We start from the raw sequence: 24,053 nt of genomic DNA on the forward strand, positions 1-24,053 counted from the left end.
GGTGTTGGATTGAAAATATGAATATAGTGAGATGTTCAGTTTATGTTTTGAGTGAAAGAAGACAAATGAGTGATTGCAAGGAATATATAGAATTAGTGAGTCTGTGATGTGATAAAATTGTATACTAATATTGTTATAAAAATTGAGGTGAAAATTGCAGTCAAAATTTAATTAACTAGTTTCATGTGTTACAATGAAGAAAAGAAGTAGAATTGACTATCCAAAACATTAATATATTAGTAAAATATAAATTTTAAAACTTAATCATCTCAAGATTTATACTAAAAATTAAATAATTGATTATATATTTATATGTTTTTATCTCAAATAATCTTTTAACAAAATAGAAATTTTTATTTGTACAAATTGTTTTGGTATTTTGATTATACAAAAATTCCTAATTTTTTAATATGTTAAATTAAAAGAAAAAGTAATTTTGTATAAATTATTATTATTATTATTATTATTCATACATTGTAAAAGCTATCCAATTACAATTTGCAAAGTAATTAAACACTTCGTATTGTTCCTATATTTTTAAAAAAACCTCAATTTTCTAATTGCATGTTATATATCACATTGTTAAAAGTGTATTTTACAAAGATACTTTTCTAAAGTAACAGAAACTATTGAAAGCACATAAAATACTGTTATTTCAACCAAATATATATTTATAATAAAAACAGCATAACAATAAAATTAGAAATTATTACACAATATACAAAAAATTTTGAAGGTATATTTTTGATTATTCAAAATATTTAAACAAGATTATTAAAAAAATAAAAATTTAGACATTTACAGTTTTATTCTCAGAAATGACTTCATAAGAATGTTAGTAATTTAATCTTGCATTTATGACACTACATAAATTAATTGATACATGCACTAATGGATATTCAATTTTAGTTTTTTATTATAATTTATATATTTATATATATACATAAATTATAATAAAAAGTTTCATAAAAAAATTATATCTTTACAAAAATAAAAAAATTCACACAACACTATTTTAAAATCCAGGAAATACACAATCAAGATTTGAGGTATACTGTTTACAAATGAAACAGATAAATATCCCATTACTTTCAAGATTAAACAAGATATGATTATTTGGATTTTTTTTTTTTTTTTTTTTTTTTTTTTTCTTGTAAGGGGCCAGGTACAAGGATTGTCTCTCATTGAATCTTTTAGAATTGATTTTCTTCCGTTCTTGCTTATCATATTGATCTCATGTATTCACTCTGTATGCAGAATCACTGAGCATATTTCTCCTTCTACGTCAAAAACGAAAAATCAAAATCTAACCCCATCTCAAATCCCAATGAAACGGGTAAAGAAATTCAACCCAAGATGCGGCATCGATATCCGGTGAATTACCCGGTCCGGTTCTCTGCTCCCAACGAACAGAACCGGACATCGAATGGGGTGGATGTCGTTCGTTGGCCGAAGTGGATGAACGTAGCCTCTCGCTCGCATTCTTGTTCAAACTTTCTCCCTCTCTCTCACTCACGTTGCCTTCCATTATATTTGTTTTTGCCTGCCTTAGCTTCGACTTGCAAATTCAGTTGCAAGCCTCCTCGTCCTCCTATTCCTCCATGTGGGCTGGCATTTGGCGTCGCTCATCCTTGCGCACTGATCTTCATGTTCCTTTCTTCAGGTGATTCTCCTCCTACTCATGAGAGAGAGAGAGAGAGAGAGAGAGAGGCGTAGAGGGATCCGGTTCAATAATCTGTTGTGAATTTCTCCTCCTGTCTGTAGGTTTCACCTGGACATTGAGAAAAATGTATTTTGTTTCTCATGCTATCTCCTAGAGGCTATAAGCACCTCTTTGAATGGATTCCGGGGTCCAGAGCTACTTCTCGTGATCCAGGTCTGGAGTTTGTTTAGCTTGTTTGTTGTGATGCACATGAGAATTAGGGGGGGCGTGGTGGATATGGGACGTGTTGGCATTTGATATCTTGTTTACCCAGTGTGGCAGTGCAATGCCCTCCGCTTCAGCAGTCGTCACGTAATTTATAGCTCTGATCCTTTAGTTTTTATTTTTATTTTTCGAGGTTAGTTTTTAAATTTAAGCGTCGATTCAAGCTGTTGGATCCATTCACGATGCTTTATCCAGAATCGATACTTGTTGCCCTTGGCATTTGGGATGCTGTGGGTCATCTGTCTATACCTTTTGTCTGGTGATCCTGTTTGACCCACTTCAAGACGACAGCGATGAAACCACCCGCCCGGTACACAATTTCGGTTGAGCAAGAACTGTTGTATTCTCCATTGCTGCAGTCTCCGACAGGCATGACATCAATTCTGTAACTATCTTAGCTGAATTTATGGCCGAACAAGCCAAAGGTGGGTCAGATCATGATTTGGTTTGTTTGTTTGTTTGTTTGTGTTTTTTTTTGAACTATTGTATTAGAAGAACCTCAATGATGGAGTTGTGTGTTGGCGGGAGAGCGTATTAACCTGCAGCTCCCGGTCAAGCGAGAAATCTCTCGCAATCATTCGTAGCATATTCCTGCTCTCAATGCTTTTCTCGCCAGAGATCGGTGTAAATTTTTGTGCGGGTGCCGGTTGCACTATTTTTGCTACAGCTGGAATAGTAAGGTTCTTGGACCTTTATTTTAATGTCCTAATATTGCCAATCAATCTAAGATTAATCGAATTGGAGTGATTTAGTAGTGGCTCATTCAAGGAGGTGAGAAGAATTGGTGAATTAGGTCTGTTCGTGTGTTGAGTGATGAAGAGAGTCCGACTGGCACATAATGCCGAGATTCTCATGAATCCACGGAGGTTTGATGTCTTGAGCTATGTGAAACGTATCCTGGCTGCCTTGTGTTCTTCCCTACTTCATATTGGCATCTTCTCATTAACAGTTAGGTGGCTAAGGGTGACGTCCCTCGCCGTCATCGGGAAGGACAATCTCTGAGATCTAAGCATGTTACGATAACCACATGCCACTTCAGCGAAGCCATTTTCTTCTTTAACGTTTGTTGACAGGATCAGGATTGTAAAAACTTGTTGACACTGAGGCCTACCGCATTTTAATCAGTGTTTGTAGTTCTTGCCGGGTGAATGGCTTTTAATTTTCATTTACACACGCTGTTGATTTTGATTTTTATTCAGTACTATTTCCTCTTTCCTTTTTTTCCTCCGTTGGTTATTTTTGATGTGGTGTCCTCAATTGATTAAATAGCCTCACAATCCAGCATGTGACAGACTGCTCAATGAAGGGTGTGCCTAATCAAACATAACCAACAAGAATCTCTCAAAGACATCATGAGGTTTTCTTGACATAGTGGGTTAAGACGTAAAAAATGGCTTTACTTAAGCAATAACTAATATACAAGAGAAGTTGTACGTCACATGAAGTCAACAAAGGGCTCAACGTAAGATATATATATATATATATATATACAAATATGTATGTACATATTTCTAAAGAGTTCATTTAACTTTCACATGATTTGTGCATGGATCATGACCAAAAGAACAGTGTCGTTGACATCCAGTGTGAAAACTTATCTGGTAAAGCTGTCCCTCCATTGAGCCTTGATGTCTTCGATTTATTGCGGCGAATCGTGAGTTGGAGAAAAGCTTGTTTCTATGCCTAGTAATCTTGAGAATCATCACCCCTTGAAAAGTGTGCTTTTTCTGCTCGTTTGACGATGATTAGACCCTGACCACCCATAGGCTTGAGATATATTGCATCCCAACCATAATCCAACCATAATCCATAACCATGCTGTAGCGCTTCCCCTTTTGGAACGCTGCGGAGAAATTTCAGAATTTCCACTTTCTTCTGCCACTGCTTAATCCATCCCGGATATGTTCGACTGGATACAGGATTATTAAATGGTTCTGTAGATCCTTCATAGTCTGAAGGTGCCAGTGCAGCACTTACCCTCTGCTGCTACCCATAGAGGAAAACCATGTTAGGATAATTGAATTCAATGTCCTTGTTGCATTCAACAACGAAGCTATTGACCTAGTAATCAACCCTCTTCGTAATCAACCCAGCCCTCTCTTACTGGACTTTATCGATTGTGTGGATGTTGTTCTCTGGTGAGATTCGCAAACTAAGGAGCCTCACAATTTAATGCAACGCCTATAGGTTCTTCTCAGAAGTTGACAGTTCTTATCGTTTTCATCTATCACTGTTTGTAATCTAGAGAACTTTCACGTACACATATACATATATGCTTTACATATTGGTCCACATAAATGTGCAGGTGATCAATTTACTTATTGCGAATAGACAACCCACAGGCCAGGCATGGAGACAAACACGAATGATCCTTCTCCTTCGTCAGGAGCCCACACGGACGAGCCCATCGTTGAGATTGTTGAGAAAGAGGACGGCTTCAATGGTCACTTCCCAGGTGAAACTTAGAAATGTGATGTGGATTCAGGAGCCTTCACAGTTTATCCACGGTTTGATCATGAATCGGGACAGCCCTGTCTTTGTGACAGTTGGTGATGTGAGCGCAGTTTGTTTGAGTGAGCTTGCCACTCCGCTCTGCTTTTGTAATGCTGCACCAGTGTTTTCGTTTCTTATCATTTTGTGGTCCTATTGCAGAACCTCAGAATGAAATTGTTTGGGGGTCGCAGGAGGATAATCACAGAGCTGGCACAATTGGAGATGTGCACGATAATCCTGCTTCAATTTACACAGATGTAGATATTTCAGTAGCAGGAGCCACTGATGGTACTCGGAGTGCGTCGGGTACAATGTCCACGGAACAAACCAGAAGTGAACGTTGGTTCGAGAATAACTTCGTGGTAGGAACTTGATTTTGAAGCAATCTATTCATAGGATAGGAATGTTTCGAGGCAGTATCAGTGAAGAAATTTTGATGAAGTGAAAAGCTTGAAATGCTGTTCTTATGTGGGAAGTCGGTGCTTTTTCCGCGGTCTGCGGTACTAGATTGCTCCGTCAGGTCTCTAGATCTAAACATACGTCAAATTAATGCTGTGACTGGTTTTCATTTGCAGCTTATAATGGTTTCCACCCTCCTTCAGATAGGGGTCAGCAATCGATTTACAATTCCTCTTCACTCCAGATTCATTCTGAGTGACTATGCGATGTTCGCATTATTTGAAGTTTCACCCTTTTTGAAACTTTTACAAACTCTGACTTACTCGTATCCTGAGGCTTCTTTTATCACTGATTTCATCAGATTGCTAAACTTTGGTTCTGCATTGGCTAAACTGCAGGCAGTTGCTACCTGATCAATGAGTTGAAGACAGGTTTCGGTTGATTAAGTTAAACGTTGTTTTGCAGCTGGGAATCATGCTACTCTTTTTGCTCTGGAGACTCGACCTCAGGCCGTTGAAGATTGTGGTGAGTTGGAGCTAATTGTTACGGATTCTAGGTGATGGTTTTGGAAAGCTTCATTCTTCGTGAACAATGAGAAATATAAATCAATAAAAACATGCAATTAGCTAAATTAAGCGGTGTTTTCCTGCCTCAATCTTTATATAAACTTTTTTTTTTTTTTTTTTTTTTTTTTGAGAAACAAGACCACGATTTCATTAATTCCTTCGTACTTACTGCGGAGACTACTCAAATTGCATTGCGCAGGTAGTAGTAACCGTCTTATTGTCTGCTATTGTAACAATAGCCTACATCGGTGAATATGAATGGCAACGGGCGGGAATTACCTGACCCTTCAGTGTAACGATCTTCAGCCTTCATGGCATGCTTTAGCTCGCTATTGGATGTTTTCAACTCAGAAAAGCGCGAGATCTTGTCCTTGAATTTAAGGTCTGCAATTGAATTCTGTTGCATGTTAGTGTCGTTTTGTAGGTTTCGAAGTAAACTCGATGTCTGATTGGGGGTTAATGCAGCAGCAGATCGACCAACCTGTAAGATCCTCACTGTCGAACCTTTTGAATTTCTGTAATAGACTCTCATCAGTGGAAAGAGGCAGATTAACATTGGCAGGATTGGCAGAAACAAAAGTTCAGAATCTGCAATTTTGGGGGAGAAGAGAAGGCGAAGGTCTAAATTGTTGAGAGCTCCAGTCTCTTTAATATTAGTTGCTCTCGTGTGTACTACTTCCTCTGTCTTGGGCTTGATAGAAGAGGATCGAAAAGCACCTCCTGTGAAGTATGAAAAACAACACGTTAAAATTCAGCAAGAATGCTTTCAGCTACGAGGCAGTCCTATATCACAACTGAGACAGGAAACGAGGACACAATTGCTTGAATGTTACTAATTAAGCAAAGACACGCCCTAGATTCTATCACTTATATAAAAACATAGTGAAACCTGCAAACATACATCCCTCTTCTACGCAAAAAAATGTGGATGTGTAGTATGAACTTGTGCGAATGTGTAACATGGCTCCCCGACGCATCAACGCATTCGAACATCGGCACAATTTATGGTGGTCTAGTACAAACCTGGTCACCAAACTTTGCTTAAGAAAAGCGACACCTGTTTTCAGTGCTCTGACGTAATTAAAGAATAATATTGATTTCAACTCACTAGTTGTTTTTCTAGTCTTCTGAATTCTGCTAGTTTCAATTAATCTTCTTTTTCTTTTTCTTTAATTATTCTATTTAGACATTTACAAGGATTTTTTTATTTCCTTTTGCCTTTTTTAAACACAATTTTTTTCATTTAATACATCAGTTTAGACTATTAAACTTTATGATAAAATTTTCTAAAAAAGGCATGTCATCATGAGATCCTCGTCGTTTTAGTATCTTAGATCTCTCCCAGGAAAAAGTGTGCATCGTTAAATTCCAAATGTACTTTATCCAGATGAAGTCATGAACATGGACCAAGAAAGTCATGAAAGAAAATATATTACAACACGTCAACTTGTGCTTTGTAGTGAAAGAGAGTTTCAAACTCACTCATCTTTACATGAGAAATTAACTTGTTTTTTGTAGTATGAGTGAGTTTCAACCTTCTCCACTCTTGCATGAACAAAAGGGTTCATTATTCCATAAAGAAATTAAATTAGAACTTGTCCTATTCTGGTTGCGTTGCGTACTGTGCCCCGTCTACCCCCACAAAAGTTGTTGGATCATCACTCCAATGAGAATTGGATATATGAATTTAAACTGTAAGAGATCTGTATTACTTGTTTGTTCTCGTGAAGAAGAAATATGAAAACTGTTTCATCTGTTACAATTCCCCGTTTAGCAAAAAATTCTGCCGCTCCATATGCAATCTGGACACCTTTTCTACACAGGAAATGCATCGATTGCATCTACTGTTAGAGGCCACTGTTCGAGCTACAGTGATTACGACACTGATCAATGAATTTTCTATACTGTGCACATGGCAAAGGAACCACTTAGAGTCATATCTAGAACGTGTTGTCAATGTAGAGGGACTGAGTGTAGAGTTGGGTCTTGCCAGATGTGTGAATCTTGACAGATTTAAGCCTGCTTGGAAGAGAAAGATATTAGCCATATGTCCTTTCCCAAACCCTGCTAACTGATTGTGCGGTGATGGAACTTTATCGGCAGCCTGTGTTTGCACAAGTTGAGTGAATGTTTCAATTCTCTAGGTGCTCGAACAAGGATCCAATTAACGGACTCTTCATTTTATTCTCACAGTGCGGCTACTTGTTAAGAATAGTGGTCTACTGGTCTTTTCAGATCAGGTCTCGGGACTGATGTCTGTAGGTGCAGATTGGCTGTCCGGGCATGTGCTGATCACACGCAGTTGTTCACTTTGTTCCAATTCAATCGATAGAATATTCACTTTAATAAATTTTCCAAAAAAGTGAAACAATGAATCATTGGGGAGATGATACTCCCCTGCTCCTATCCCCGAAACCTCGCCTCATTACCTTGCGGTAACAACGAATTTCCAAATCCCCTCGCAAACAAGCCATCGATGATGCCAGCCAGATTGCCCAGAAAGCATCGATGTACGAAACAATAAAGCAACAAATCGGCAAAACCCAACCATCAGTAGATCCGAAACCTTTCACATACCGAAGACACTGAAGCGACGAAGCCCGATCAGAAGTCGGCGATGCGATAGATATTCTCCCGACTCTCAAGCTCTCAGAACTGCTCAGACAGTGAGAATCTGCAATACACGTTCTCATGAACTGACTCACCTCGGATTTAAAGCGATGCTTGACCCTCCAGCCACGATTCAGGAACGGAAAAATGCGATGGTGCGGAGGGGATGGCGATGCAGATGTCGACATCCGAGCCAGAGTGGAGCGGGAGAGGCTCCATCGCAGCAAAATGCAACGATTGTCCCCGCTGTATTGCAACCTGCTGAGCGTTCACAAGTTGACCTTGCAGAGATGCAGTTGGATGCGCTAATTTTAGTTCAAATGGTGTTTTCTCACTGCGAAGGAGGATTTTTGGAGAGCACATTGGACAAGAGTGGGCGGATCTATGTACAAGCAGTACACGATTCTAGACAAAGTGGGACCCGCGGCGGAGTAATTCTCTCGGGATAGTTTCTCCCCGTTGTAGATAGCTTCCCCTTTTTGGGGAAACAGTCTCGGCAAGGCTGGGTGTGGGTATATATTTAGTGCGGCGGATCATGGGGGCAGAGATGAAGTGGGGGCACTAGAGAAAATGCCGCTACTATCGTAGAACTGTCGACATTCTGTTCCAGATTCGATGCCATTGGCAGCATACGGCAGTGCGAAGGATTTTGACCATGGTTGTGATTTCATCGGAAAGAAAACTGCATTACCGAAGCAGATTGCCGTTGCACAACACAACTGTGATACGCCGTCTTGTGGAATCTTTACCACAGAACTTCATGCAACTTCGAAGGAATGCACCTTTACAGTGAACATGAATGTGAGTAGAAGTACGCCGCTGCTTCTTTTATCAGTCAACATATTTATAATGGAATGCTTGTTAATTTAGAAAATCGTAAAAATATCATTGGGTATGTTGAGTATAAGTATTTAATTATTCATTTAAAAACTACTCAAACAAAAAGATCATGTATATTTTGTTACTTATGATTTTGAGCATCTTTGTAGTTTTATAACATTTTGAATTTGAGTGTTAATACTTTCTAATATTGATATTTGAAAATGTTGAATCATTTCATATCATTTATTCACCTTTCAAAAGCATGTAATTGACGTAAATTATATACGTATATATATATATATATGATGATGAGTTTTATTGTTTTAAATGATGAATTTCAACCATTTATTTCTCAAGTTATAATTTTACATCACATTCAGATTTTTCAGTTTAATCAGTTAACAAACTAACAACACTTCATCTACGCTTCTTTATTTTTTTGTCTTTAAATCAGTTATGCAAAATAATTCTTCGTCCAATGAAAAAATTGATTTTTAAAATTCTTTAATATGTTTAGATTTTTTTTTAAAATTGTTCTCATGAGTGCTTTTTGCATGTTATTTAATATTGTATAAATTCAATTCAATCATATTTTGTATCTTTAAAGAATTCTATTCTTGAAACCACATATATATATAGTTATAAAATTTTCTAACTATCATTTAAATTAAAATTTTAAATTATTAAATACTAAAAAGTGTTACAATAAACACACATACACACACACATATATATATATATATATACATTGCAGAAGATCTAAAAATATAAAGTGAAATAAAACTTCACTTCTGCTTTCTAATTTGTATTTGATTAACTAACAATGTTTTTCTCATACACATATCTTACATACTAATAAAACATTATAAATTTCATAATACATCTGTTATTTAATTTATTTACTAATATTATTGTCATAATGATATTTTTTAAAAAATTTAGCTGCACATCATGTAAATTTTTATATGATCTTATGTATGAATGAAATTTAAAATCAAATTCTAATTTTTTTATAACAATTTGAGAACTTATTTCAAGTAGAAAAAATCACTCTATCAAAATACAATTTAGTTATATGATAATGATGATTTGAAGAACTTTCCTTGAAAACTGTATGAACTATTATGTGTACTATTATGAACCATCTTATGCATTTTATTTCATTTTAAATGGTCTCCAAAATCAAGTGATGTTGCATAATATAGTTTTCTTGATATTTATTTTTTAAAATTAATATTATTGGTATTGTTATTGTTAAAATGGTGATGCACTTTTAATTGTCTTACAATAGTGATTGTTTCCTTTCTTTCCTTCTTTTCTACAAAATTCCGTTCATCCTCATGGATTTTCATAGATAAATGACTTCCAACTCAGATCAGCTAATGATCTTGTGAAGTTTTGTACAGTTCAGTGGCTCTCAACAAATGATAATTTAAGGTACTTTTCCTAAGAGTAGAAAATTTTAAAAGTTTTATTTGTAGTTTTTAACGATTATAACCATGGAGATTCAATTTAAATAATAGCATATATAATTAGCCTTTAGAAATTTTACTTCTTGTAATCAATGCAACAAATTTATTTATTTTTAAAAACAACTCTTCTTGTGTTGGGTTTTATGCCGTTCTTTGAAATTCAACCTCACACTTTGTACTAATTCACCATTGCTTTATAAATCCTTGTTGAAGTATTAATCCTCTACTACCTCTTCAAATTTTAGTACATTCAACCCTAAGTAAAAAGCAACATCACATTGAAATTATAAGTATCAATTTCAGCAATTTCTCTAAGTAGTTGAAAGAGAGGATTTTACTTTATTGTGGGTTGTATGTAAATAACATTTTTAAGCAAAAGAAAATTATGGCCCAAATCTTAATTGTTGTGTTCCACTTTTTATATCTTAAATCAATGCATACCTATATAAGGATTGATAGTCCAAATTGGATTAATATCAGTTGTTCTGAATTTGTTAAAAATGATTATATGTGTACTAATATATGTGTTAAATAGTTAGAAATATGATTACCATATTCATTGATTAACACTACTCTTCTAAAATAAAACATAAAATGTAAAATCTTATCAGAAATTTCTTTAAAGTTTATTATATAGTTTAATAGATTGGCATGGAACTTGAAAAGAAGATTTATAGGCTAATCTCCTGCAGTTTTTATTTATTTAATGATATTTTAGGTTCTGAACAGTTTTTAGAAAATATTTGCACATTCTGATAAATACAGAGACATCATAATAGAATCTTACATGTTGTTTATATATTTTGAAATTCTGGTCAAATATTGAAGTAGATAAATCACAAATCTGAAATAACATATACACACATAAGCATTATTTATGACCGTTTTATTTTAAAATATCTTAAATCAGGTCCCTAAATAATGTCTAAATTGCAAAAAATGGAAATATCATTCGGGGAAAAAGTACTGATAGCTTTATGCGATCACTAAAACATTTGGTTTTTCAAATTGCAAATTAATAGTTTTAACACTTTTATAAACAAACCAAGTGATGTATAAAAGGGTGTTACAATTAACAACATGTGTCTAAAAATGATTTGAATAATGTTTTGTACAACAAGTATCAAATCCGAGAGCATTCTAGTCTTTTAATTTCTATATTTTTTTATGAAAACATAAATCTGTGTAAATGGCAATATTCTTTCAGAACTATACAAATCAATTCTCTTGTTGTAATTTCTATTATTTTTTCCCTTTTCATGTACTTGTAGAGTTAATAGCAAAAAAGAAGAAAAAAAAAAAAAAAAAAAAAAAAAAAACTTTCTTAAATTAGGCATGTAAATCTCATCACGGGAGAGCTAAAAACTTGGATAAAAACAATAATAATAAGAAAACACAAATGATTAAAAATACAATGAAGTTTCTCAGTAAATTGGATTTTTTCTGTAGTACTGACATTGTCAGACATGTTATGTTTTTGGGTCAAATTTCACAAGCTTTTGTATGTCATTAACAACCAATTATGTGACGGAAAGTAAACGAGCACTAACTATATCATTGAAATTTTCAGACTATATTTTGGGTAGGACATACACACGACCATCAATGGAGATGCGTTTAATGGTTCAAGAAATGCTTCAGTGTCTTGATAACATGGGGCAATTCTAAAAACAAATTACTCCCGACACATGGCAAATCGACCACACCTTTGCTCTTCACAATGGATGCTACACTTTATTCATAGATTGCAATTCCTTGGTTTGCTGATCAACTCATCTGTTCCTAAAAAGATGCTGCTGGGACGAATTAGGGTTGTCTATGCTGCAGCTGCATTCTTCTCATCCAGTTCTCGGAGCAACTCTCGCCGCATCCTCATTGCTTGCCTGTCTAATTTGATCTGCTCCATCTTGCTTTCTTGACGTTCTGCCATCCAGCGAAAGACGTGATCGCCGCTAGTGACTATAGCGTACGTCACTGCCACCATAGCAGCGAAAGTGTATGTTCTCACCATTGTTAGTGATTTCTTCGGTTTAAGCCTCTCTCAGCAGGTGGCGCTACACCTGCAATAGATTCAATAAGCGAAAACTCATAAGTATCCTTACGAAGAAAATATTTGACAACAAATTAACCAGGACCCTTTCACAGCGCCCAGCAGAACATGAGTTTCATGTGCAGTAAGAATTATGTGAAATTCTATTATGTGAGACAAATAAAAAATGCATATCCACTGCAGCATTTGGTTTACACGATCCTACACAATCTAAAACGAGTACACTGTCAACAGAAATATCACAAAAAGAGGAAACAAAGTGTAATATTCCGCAAAGAGCTAGGCAACGAAGAACGAAGAACTTGGACATGCTTCTCACGCGAAGAGGACTGCAAGAGTAATAGTCAAATCTCAGTACAGAAGTACTGAAAACAACAAAGCTGTAAAAACTGCATTATAGCTTCCACTACACACTCAAAACCAGTGTAATCGGAAATTCTCACACACAACATAGCAGGGCCTAAGCAATGTGGAAAAATGCTTACAATCCTGGTAATAGTTAGCATCTCCACAGATAAATAAACCAGCAGTAACTCAAATTGTTCAAATCCACTGAGTAATCTTGAATCTAGTCATGGCAGGTTGACTAAGAACAAAAACTAATTTCACACCTTCTGTAGACATGTAAAAAAAATGGAAGCGATTTGCTGGAAGTACCACCAACGATTCAACTTCGAAACCTAAGGCCATAAATCTGCCGAAATCTAAATGGTAGTGCTACACAAATTAATGGTTACGGAATTCATAGCTGTCCTCAGGCGCATCATCAAATCAACACCAGGCATATCAGTACCTGACAAAAAAAATTCAGAACCAGATTTACACTAGTTGCAGCAATTCCAGTAGAAATGAAAAACGCAGTAAGCTCTGAAACGAACAAAGCAATGGTAAGACGGGGAAGAAAATGCCAGGAGAGGTAAACACACGGCGAGAAAAAACAGTCGACATTCGAGATATTCAACCCTACTTCTCACTTACTTCTCGAGCCTCTGTGCGTCCTCAGCGTACTTGACAACCAAATGAATCACACAAACTCCTCACGATCATCTTCCTCACAGAATCGACACAAGGAAAACATTCAGGAAATTGTAAATAAGAAACAGATAACCACGAGCACTGAAGAGAAATGTAGTACCGACGCGCAAAGAGCTCGCTCCTCCTCCACCACAGCTCTAGCACTGCCTCGCAAATGAAACCCTAGAGGGAGAATAGCGGAGATGAACCTCCCCTCCTTCTGGAGGTGCGAGACGAAGTTCCCCACTCAAGTTCCCAACCGGATCTCTATATCTGTACGATAATTTTTTATTTTTATTTTTTATGAACGTAATTGGGTGTTCTCCTCTTCTTATAAAATAAAAATGATTATGGAGTAATTGGACAAATCTTAGAGGTTATTTTTTAAGTCTCCAATTCACAATAAGAAATCCTAACATTTGAAGGTGGATTGTGGTTTGAGATTTGGATTGTGGTTTGAGATTTGGATTGTGGTTTATGATTTGGTAATGAGTCTCTACTAAAAACTATCTAGAGAATTTTATTGGATTTAATAAGAAAGTGACCCTAGAAGATATTTGTGTTTCTGCTTACCTTATATATATTATTTGATATTATAAATTTGTTTCTTTTAATCTTTTTGATAATTCCAAAAAGTAACTAAAAGAGATATGATTCATATATCTTATTATGTTAAAATTCTCCTATCTATTTTTTGGTGTCAATTTGATAAGGTTCAAGTTTCAAAAACGTCATTTATTCTAATAATATTATATTAATAATGTATTCTTAATATTAACACTCTTCTTTTAATAATTAGAATTAATCTTGTGCTACTTTCTATGGTCAAAAGTCTTTGCGTTTAAATCCTATATAATTTTAATTTTTCTTATGTTGATTTTCTAAATATTAAAATTTATTTTATATTTTTGATTTTATAATTTTAAAGAAATTTTCTATCTAAAAGGTGATTATTTGTTGGAAAAAAGTGTTTAAACATTTATATTTTAAGTCCTTTGACATGTTTGAGCTTTGCAAGTTTTTTGCTATATCTTTAACTATGTTGTAAATTTAGCATTAGATTATCTAATATAAATCTACATACTACCAATTTTGGCATTTTATAAGTTAGATTTGGTGTATTTTGTATTAAAAGGAGACTATTAAATTAGATTATCTATACATACTAGTTTTAATATTTGTCTCATCAATTAAGCAAAAACTGTTACTTATAAATTAAATATGTTTAAATCTTTCTTAAAAATAGATAGAATTAATATAAACTATAATATTTTTTGTGTTTTTTTATTTTATTTTATTTTTATTATGTCCATGTATATTTTTTTATAATACAATTGATAATTTATATAGCTATAAAAGAGAATTTCTATATTATATCAAAAATATTAAAAAATAATATAGTTAAGTAATAAGTTTTGTTCTACTTGATATAAATTTATAAAGTACTAATATTTAAGTCTATTTGGTATTCTTTAGAACAAAATTTATTAATGGATCTTAATCTAATATGGATCTCTAATAGAAGTCATTGTAGTTTTTTGATATTTTATATATTTTACTTTTTCTATATAATTTTTTTCATCATTTGTGCATATTCTATTCATAATATTAGAGCTAAAGATTTATTTCAATTTTTTTAAGGTTTGAACTTCTATAATATGTATCTAAGTTGGCAATGACTAAATCCACATTTTTTTTTTTTTTTTTTTTTATGAAAATAACCATAAATTTTTGCATATGGGTTGATAATTTATTTTTCTTGGTTTTTGGATAGAGTGAGACCACTTCAATTATGATTAGCTACTAGTATAGTAGAAATTAAAATTGAAGGCATCTTCTGCAATTAAGAATATTTATAAAGCAAGAAGTCACTTTTTCTATCCCTTTCATTCAATTTATTATTGGTTTTTTTCCAATAAACAATCTTTTAGTCATAAAAATAAAAGTAAATCCAAATCCAAGTGCCTATATTGATTTTAAAAAAATTTGCCACAAAATAGTATCAAAGCTTTAATAAAGTGTAGCTTAAGAAGCAATAGGTATATATTATTATTATTATTAATATCATTATTCTGGCCAAGTAGATTGCTTTATGGACTGATTAAAAATTATTTAGTATATCTCTATAAGATAAGAAAGAAAATTAATTCTTACTTATTAAATCTAAGAACATAAGTTGAATCTTAATTTACAATACTCTTGCATATATTATTTGTATTAATTTTAGCAAAGTTACTAGCTTATAAATTTTTATTTTATTTTCTTATTTTTCGATTTAAATAAAAGGATTATTAATTCTAAAATAATAGCCTTAGAAACACTTTTCTTTTTAAAACTCCATTATAGATTGATGATATAATATCTTTTACAACGTGCAAATAAAATTTAAAGAATTCTATGTATATCTCATTTGGTTTTATGGTTTATTTATTTATTTATTTATTTATTTAAAGCTCATATGACTTTGTATAATTTACATACTATACGTGAGTAAAATAAAATAGAGTTTTTTAAATTATAGTTTTTATAATAAGAGGCAACAATTAGTTTTATTGGTGTTGCTACAAATAGAGTTATTTTAATTTTATTTTAATAGCTTAGAAACCTCCCTCCTTGATAAATAGAAGCCAATTCACATATGTTACTAGTGTTTTTTTTCTTTTATTCTTTTATTTATTGTGTCTATTTTGTTTTAAGAATAAATATTTTATTTTATTTTATTTTTTCGGCTCTAATTAATTTTTAAAAATACATATTTGAGTATACGTATTATTTCAATTTCCATCAAATTTATGTCTATATCATTTAGACCATTAATATTTCTGATGGTCTATTTATAGAAAATACCTCTTTTGTCTATTTAGGATTTCTACATAATATTCTTCTTGATGTAGATTATTATAGATGATTTCTAGTGCATTTTACGACCTTAATCCTTCATCTTTGGCAGGTTAGTTAGTTAGTTAGTTTTTTTTTTTTTTTTTTTTTTTTTTTTTTTCCTGAAATTATAATATATTTGTGTAATATTTTGTAACTTAATTGTGAAAGAAGTTCCGCCATTTTAGTCTAAAACATTTTAGACTGTTTGTTTGAAATCAAAATTTTCAAAGAATCTTATATTAAATATATCTAGTCTAAAATTTAGTATTAGAATAGAATTTTAAAGTATTAATTCATAAAGATATAAAATGATTCTAATTCTAATATTTATACATTTTTCCTTCTAAGAAAAAAGGATAGAAAAACCAAAATTTACAAATACAAGATTTAAATTGCTTAAAATTTATATTAACTTTGGTTCTTGGTATTGTAAAATGAATGCTTAACAAAGTTATATTTGTACTTATATATTGATATTTTAAATATAAAATTACTTCTAATGGTTTTTAGACATGCATAATTAAAATATACTATTTGTATAGGTAAGTGTGGCTAAACTAAGAATTACGACTTTTAATGCTAGTTGAGTGGGAGAGATTTGGCATAGAAAGTTGAAATGCACAAGTGGGTTGGATGAATACGTTAATTTGACTTCCTACATTGAAGTGTAAATCATAACTCTCTTTATATAGATTAATGTTCAATATAAATTAAGAGACTAGTCACAAGTTGTCAATTGTGTGTCAAAGACATTATTTTAAAGTGGATCAGTGCTATTGCACAATAAACAGTAAACACATTCTGTGTTACTTACTGCCATTTAATCGATGCTTGCGCGTAATAACTTCAATAATTTGTCATTTTTTTTTTCTGAGTGGAGGTTAATTTACAGAGTCTATTTGAGTAGATGCAGCATCCGCGATGGCAGAGAGGATGCCCGGACCTTGTGAGGAAGCTACAAGTAATTCCCATTTCAGGAAAGGCAATGGACATTCATGTTCACAGCTGCAAATTGCTCACATTCTGCCCTCTGAAAATTTTCTACGTTGGTGCGCACGGTGACGGGGTTTTCAGGTATTGATCACTGGCTGTAGCAATTCCAGCTTGTTCACATGACGTTATAGAGCAATTGTAGAATCTAGCTTTTGAAAAGTGCATCCGGGAAGAACGTCCAAACAGAATTCATTATTCATATTAAGAGAGTGAAATGTGGCCTTGCATGAAATACTGTTCTAGATGTAACCATCGCACATCTACAATGGTAATAATTTCAAGGCTACACAAAACGGTGCAAATCTTGTGGATTACGGTATAACAAAAGAAGCTGCAGAAATATCAATGCTACTTGCAAGGTATTCAAACTTAGCACAGGCCTCTGCGGCACTTGGGTTTCGAAACAAAGTTGAAAGTTAGTTGTCCCTTACTTACATCGTTAATCGACGGATAAAAGTAGGGCACGCTTCCGCAAACCCTGCAGCCATGTTCCGGAATGAAGTGTGCGAGACCCCTGATGTTGTGTCCCCACGCACCGTCCGTGTTCTGCAGGAAGGCGCAAAAACCGTCATAGCAAGCGATGTGCTGTCCGTTTTGGTACCAGCGGTTGGGGTCGATATTGTTGATGTACGATACCAGGATGCTGGCTTCGTTTCCGCGGCCTTCAGTGCAAATAAAGCTGCCTCGGCAATTGATCCCCAGCGCACTTGCGGTGCTTGCGCTCATAGCCAGGGCCGCCGCCAAGAAGATCATGAAGGCAGCGTTGAAGCGATTCATCTTCGCAGATCGATCCATGACCGAATTTGATATTTCCTTACGAGAGGAAGCCCCAGATCTGCTTCAGGTAGCAATCACTCCCCACCAAGAAGCTAAAATCTGACTAACTGGAACTTGGAATGTTTGCAGTTGCAAAAGAACTCTCTGAAGAGCTCACGGGCAGAGAACTGGAATGGAAGATCTGCAATGGAAATGAGGTACGTTTACTCTCAACTTGGACGTTTAAATAGCTGACAGGTCGAGTACAGTCAACAAAGCCCTTGTCGAAATGAAACTACAATACTGTAGTTCTAGTCGTCATGCCTAAGCGATCAGTAGACGATAACTGCAGCTATCGCTGCTACATGGAAGTCGATGGTCAAATCTATATCAGTCATGTCCCCATAGGAAAGCCTCCGAAAAGAGCTTCACGATTTCGGACATACAGTACGGGTTTCCTTAAACTAGTGCGACGATTTCTGCGATCCCTTCCACGTTGCCTATCCTCGTCCGTGCCTGGACTCGATTCCGAGCCTGCTATTCCGATCATGCCATCACAACCCGACGGGATTCCCTTCCCTCCAATCCTGATGCTCCCCCCCCCCCCCTGCTCGAGAACACCTCGAGTACACAACCACCACATCCAAGACGAGCGAAACGCAACAGCAAAGTCAAAAATGATTTTGATGAAAATGACAAGTTTAGGTTTTTCCCTCATACTGTGGAAACGACTACTTAAACTCACTGGTGTATTTCTTCAAACTTACCAAATAAATAATTCCTAAAAAGTGATCATAGACAAAAACCAGAAACCATTATTCGACAACCTAAATTGCTTGCTTTGCACAAAGAAGTGAGTTCCCTTTTGAAGTTCCATTTCTCTTCTTACACGAAAAAATTATGGATGTTATTCTCACTAATAAAGTTAGAATAAATTTGCAATTATTATAGATCTTAATGAGTTTATCAATACTATAAGAGTAAAAATCTTATTTCCAATGTGAATCATAGAGATATTATTTTTATGCCTATAGAAGAAGTTCATAGTCTACATCAAGAAGTTGTGTAGTTGAAGGAAGCAAGTAGATCAACCTCACAACCAAATCCAAAGAGTTTTGCCTCTACAAGTATGAGAAGAACAAAGATTAGTATGTTTGAGAAGTTTGATGGAACAAGATCAAAATTTCAAAGATTTTTGTAACAAGTCAAGCTCTATATAAGGTTGCATCTCTTCCAATATTTCAATGGATTTATTAAAGTCAAATTCATAGGTTTAGGATTATTAGGAAGTGATCTCTCTTAATTTTTACTTTTAATGGAAAAAGATTTGTAATTCTATTATGATTTGAATTCATTCTTAGAAGTATTTACGGCTACATTTAGAGAAAGTGATTGAAAAAGAGTAGTAGAGACCAAATTCTTATTTTTATGGCAAAGATCACAGTTAGTTACTATATATGCTACTAAATTCCAAAACCTTACTTGCAACATGGACTAAAATGATAAAGCCCTTATCAATCGATTTTAATATGGATTGAAGAATAATATTAAAGATTTTTTATTGAAAATATTAAAGACAAAATCTTTAGAATAATTTATTGCTTAAGCCATTGCATGCAATAATCAATTATTTGAAAGACATAAAGAACAAAGACTTGATTAGAGAGGAACAAATCAAACAATGGTAATAACTCTCAAGTTTTCAAAAACTTATTCATCAAGGCCAAAATCAATACAAATTGATATAGTATGTTTTAAACTCTTCATAGAATAAGAAAAGATTTGATAATGTGAAGAGGGATTATACTTACATTGTGGAGAAGCAAAATACAGTGCTCAATATTGTTCAAAGAAGTAATGCAACCACAAAATTAGAAGCATGGTTGCCAAAGAAGATGATGTGTCAAAAAATAAGTTTCTTCAATTACAACGGCAATAATGCGGCTAAAATCTCATATAATTCCTAACAAAGGTCCTATTCTCTCCTCAAATCTTTTATCTTATTTTATAATAGAAGTTTATTTAGAACCAAAAAATTACAAAGTCTCAGCTTTGTTAGATTCAAGAACCTTAGCCTATTTTATAGACAAAGACTTTGTCAAAAAACAAGAGATATTATTACTCAAGAAAATTAAATTCATATATGTAGAAGTCATAGATGGTTGTTTGATATCTTTTGAAGATGTTATACATGAAATCATTTAATTAGATGTATCAATTAAAGATTATAATAACATAATTATATTTTATGCAATAAGAACTTCATCTAATCTAATTATTTTAGAATTATCTTGATTGAAAAAATATAATCCTCAAATGGATTGGATTTTTCATAACTTTAATTTTTTTAATATTTTAATCCAAAATCCCATTACTCAAGTAAAAATATATAAGTCTAATATATCCAAATTCTTACTACTAGGTGGAAGAACTTTCATGCATGTTATAAAAAAAGGGTCATCTTTTGCAATAAATGCCATGCCTATTTTTGATGGTAGAAAGATGTCAAGTAATATTCCTAGGTAGTATCAAGATTTCTAAGATGTTTTTGAAAAGAAGAATGTAGATATTCTTCTAAAGCATCATTCTTATGATTATTCCATTGATCTTCACAAAGTAGCTCAACTACCTTTTGGACCAATCTATAGCCTATTACAAAATGAGTTGGCTGCATTCAAAGAGTATATTAATTAAAATTGGTTAAGAATTTTACATGTCATTTTAAAATTCCAATTAGGGCTCCTATCTTATTTGTGAAGGAAAAAGATGGATCTTTGAGGATGTGTGTCGACTATCAAAGATTCAAAAAAATCACTATCAAGAATAAATATCCTCTATCTTTGATTTTAAAATTTCTTGATCAATTCAATCAAATAAAGATCTATAGAAAAATAGATCTACAACGAACATATAATTTGGTATGCATTAAAAAAAATGAATGAAAAACTATATTTTAAACTAGGAATGGGCATTTTGAATATAATGTTATACCTTTTGGACTCACAAATGCATCAATTGATTTTTAACATCTAATAAATAATATCTTTTGTGAGTTTTTTTTATGATTTTTTTATTTGTTATTTGGATGACATCTTAATCTACTTAAAGAATATAAAAGAATATGAAGTTCACATTTTTTGTGTTTTACAAAAACTTAGAGATAGAGGATTATATGCCAAAATAAATAAGTGTGTATTCTATACTACTTAAGTTGACTTCGTAGGATACATCATTTCTAAAAAAATACTAATAATAGATTTAAAAAAGATCTAGACTATCATAGATTGAAAGATTTCAAGAACAATAAGAGATGTACAATTCTTTTTAGATTTTTTTAATTACTATTGGATCTTCATCAAGAATTTTTCTCAAATTGTAGCTCTACCTACATGTTTGATATATAAAGACAAACTTTAGTGGAGTAAAGAAGTCAAAAAATTATTTGATGCTTTAAAAAAGAAGTTTACTTTTGTACCAATCTTATATTATGTTGACTTTTTCAAGGTATTTTTTTATAAAAATGGATAGATCAAACTGTGCCTTAGATGAAGTATTATTTCAAATAGGAGTAGATGACAAACTTTATCAAGTAGCTTTTCATTCCAAAAACTTTTATGTAGCCGAGATTAATTATGAGATCTATAATAAAGAGCTCCTTGCAATTGTCAATTCATTTTAAGAATGGTATTATTATTTAGAAGACACCTCGAATCAAGTTACTTTATATACAAATCATAAGAAACTCAAGTATTTCATATTGGCACGTATTTTAATACGATGCCAAACTCATTGTAGTATGTCTTTATAAAAATTTGATTTCAAGATAACTTATCAATTTAAAAAATAATATGGTTTGTTACATGCTCTTTTTAGATATTCTTATCTTATATCAAAAGAAAGAGATGTATTTTTTGATTAACAAAGAATGGTTCTCTTAAAGCTAGAGCAATTTCATCATTGAGTAATAAAATCAATATTGAATGTTGATTCAATCTTTGTTGAGCAAATTCAATCAAGCATGTCTTTTAATCCTCTTGTCGATGATTTTAAGAGTAATTCCTCTAAATCTCATGATATTTCTAAATTCAATTTCAAAAATGATCTACTCTATTTTGAGGGATGATTATACATTCAAAAAGATAAAGCACAATTAGGTGTCTTTTAAACTCATCATAATTTTTCAGTAGTTGAAAATTTTGAATATAATAAGACTTTACAGCTAATATTGAAAGATTTTTGGTAGGATCAAATGTGGAAGGCAGTCAAAGACTTTGTGAAATTATATAATCTTTATTTAAGATTTAAAACTCCTTGCCATCAATCTTATAGACTTCTTTAGCCATTACCTATTTCAAAACAATCATATGTATATATATATTTTTTTTCTATAAATTCTATTATGGATCAAGTTTGTATGATTCTATATTTGTATTAGTAGATTATTTTAACAAGATGGATTATTTGTATCATATTAAAAATCTATCTTATATGAAGAAATAACTAAGTTTTTTCTCAACAACATCTATCACTATCATAGTGTCGTATTGTAACACGACTATATGATGAAAATATAAATGAAAAAGATTGTATTAATATTTAGCCATCTTGGATGTTAGAAACAGTGGCCAATTCCAGTGCCAATATTCAGGGGCCAGTTAATGTCACCCCATTGCAAGCTATACCACTGTACGTGACATCAACAATATGTTCTATTGCCGTCATCGAATCAAGTATCTTTCGTACTAATGGAACAATCAGGATCATTTTCTAACCCTACATGGAACAAGCCTAATAGGTATATATCGGTGGAGACACCCAGTATGCCTAATGAAGGTGCAAGAAGACCACTTCGTTGTTTTTGTTGTAGACAGATTGGTCATTATGCTAATGAATGTCCCAATTCCAGAGCCAATGACGATTACGCACTGGTGTATGGGAATTACAAGTAGTCGGGGCATACTTATTAGTAATGTAATGCTCCGTTCAATTTCAATAATCGGGATCAGCAGATCCAAAGCCAAGAAAAAAATTGAAGAAATAAATCGAGGCCCTCAAGATTCTCTAATAAATTGAGTGGAATGTGTCCAAGCTATTCTTACCAAGAGTCGGCAAAAGGAAAAAAGATCAATTCAACATTTGGGTGAGCTTGATGCGAATGGCCAATTTGACCCAATTACAAGGACATCCAATCCAGTTCCTATTACGGGCCTCTTATCCAATATGAGACCTGACTCAGTTGGGCAACCCAATGAGGTCCCGATTACAAAGGCTTTGGTTCTATTTCAAGTTGTTCTATTGTCTATGCCATTTTGGAGAAACGTCCTTCCCGTGGAAAGATCCTCTTAGAGGTGGGAATTCCATAGAAGCGCGGTCTGTTGTTCCAATTTCGAGTCGAGGGCAAAAGAATAGGAGATTTGGGATCAGAGAGCGAGCTTCAAGCTTCTTCCAAAGGTGTAAGACTGAGTTTCATAGGGTTTGGGAGGACTTTGTAATCGTTGTTCAAAGTCAGTGTTTGTATTGGTGATTTGGATTTTTTGCAATAAAGTTAGGGCAAGTACTCTTGACTATTTTTTGAAATTGGAGAAACATCTGCAGTTGAAATTTTTGAGATATTTAGATGGTTGAGTATGCCAAGTGCATGCAAAATTTTGTAATAATGTAACGGTATGGATAGAGGATATTTGATCATTAGTATAAAGAGATATCAGAAGTTGGCAAATTGGGCTGTTTAGGGTTTTTGCAATATCTAGAGATCTACTAAGTGGAATAAGGTGAATTTTGGCATAATAAGTTGAGGACTTAAAGACAGAGCTGTATACAAAGTTTGAATGAGAATTAACAATTGGAGAAGGAGAAATTGTAATTCAAAGTTTGTCATCAACTTTCTAGGCACTGGTCAAGGGACATCAATGTGGATTTATGGCGTTTTCTTGCAATCTGTAAGTTAGATTGGATTGAAACTTCTTGAACATTTAGAAGATTTATAAAGACACTAGTAGTAGAAGTTTTACAACAATCTAATGGTCAGATTGAGAATTATAGCTTGCCAAAGTTCACTGTCTAGGATTAGG

At 33.3% G+C, this 24,053-nt stretch overlaps 1 protein-coding gene and 1 long non-coding RNA gene across 13 annotated transcripts; one reads left to right on the forward strand and one right to left on the reverse strand.

Moving 5' to 3' along the window:
* Positions 1-1,520: 1,520 nt before the first annotated feature.
* LOC112275781 (ATPase 11, plasma membrane-type) lies at positions 1,521-6,492 on the forward strand. 8 transcript variants are annotated; one of them, XR_016500380.1, is made up of 8 exons: positions 1,521-1,663; positions 4,233-4,382; positions 4,580-4,782; positions 4,996-5,028; positions 5,285-5,344; positions 5,585-5,677; positions 5,797-5,868; positions 5,957-6,492. XR_016500380.1 is itself a non-coding variant. In XM_090246711.1 (8 exons), exons 3-7 carry the CDS (start codon positions 4,277-4,279, stop codon positions 5,666-5,668), a joined length of 486 nt encoding a protein of 161 aa, XP_090102837.1. In that variant the 5' UTR covers positions 1,521-1,663; positions 2,287-2,352; positions 4,233-4,276; the 3' UTR covers positions 5,669-5,677; positions 5,797-6,492. The 8 variants fall into 8 exon arrangements, 6 of the variants coding, with proteins under 6 accessions (XP_090102837.1, XP_024362177.1, XP_090102839.1 ...); XM_090246711.1 differs by adding an exon at positions 2,287-2,352 and having other exon boundaries at positions 5,797-6,492; XM_024506409.3 differs by having other exon boundaries at positions 5,797-6,492.
* Positions 6,493-11,843: 5,351 nt separating this feature from the next.
* LOC112275557 (uncharacterized) lies at positions 11,844-13,519 on the reverse strand. 5 transcript variants are annotated; one of them, XR_016500198.1, is made up of 3 exons: positions 13,475-13,519; positions 13,133-13,206; positions 11,844-12,349 (listed from the first exon to the last, which is right to left on the reverse strand). It is a non-coding gene; the product is annotated as an uncharacterized LOC112275557 (long non-coding RNA). The 5 variants fall into 5 exon arrangements; XR_012216508.2 differs by lacking the exon at positions 13,133-13,206 and having other exon boundaries at positions 13,479-13,519; XR_002967759.3 differs by lacking the exon at positions 13,133-13,206.
* Between the last annotated feature and the right edge of the window lie 10,534 nt (positions 13,520-24,053).

Source organism: Physcomitrium patens, chromosome 23 (genome assembly GCF_059467195.1).
Source record: "Physcomitrium patens ecotype Gransden chromosome 23, ASM5946719v1, whole genome shotgun sequence".
In the NCBI taxonomy this organism is placed as follows: Eukaryota; Viridiplantae; Streptophyta; class Bryopsida; order Funariales; family Funariaceae; genus Physcomitrium; species Physcomitrium patens.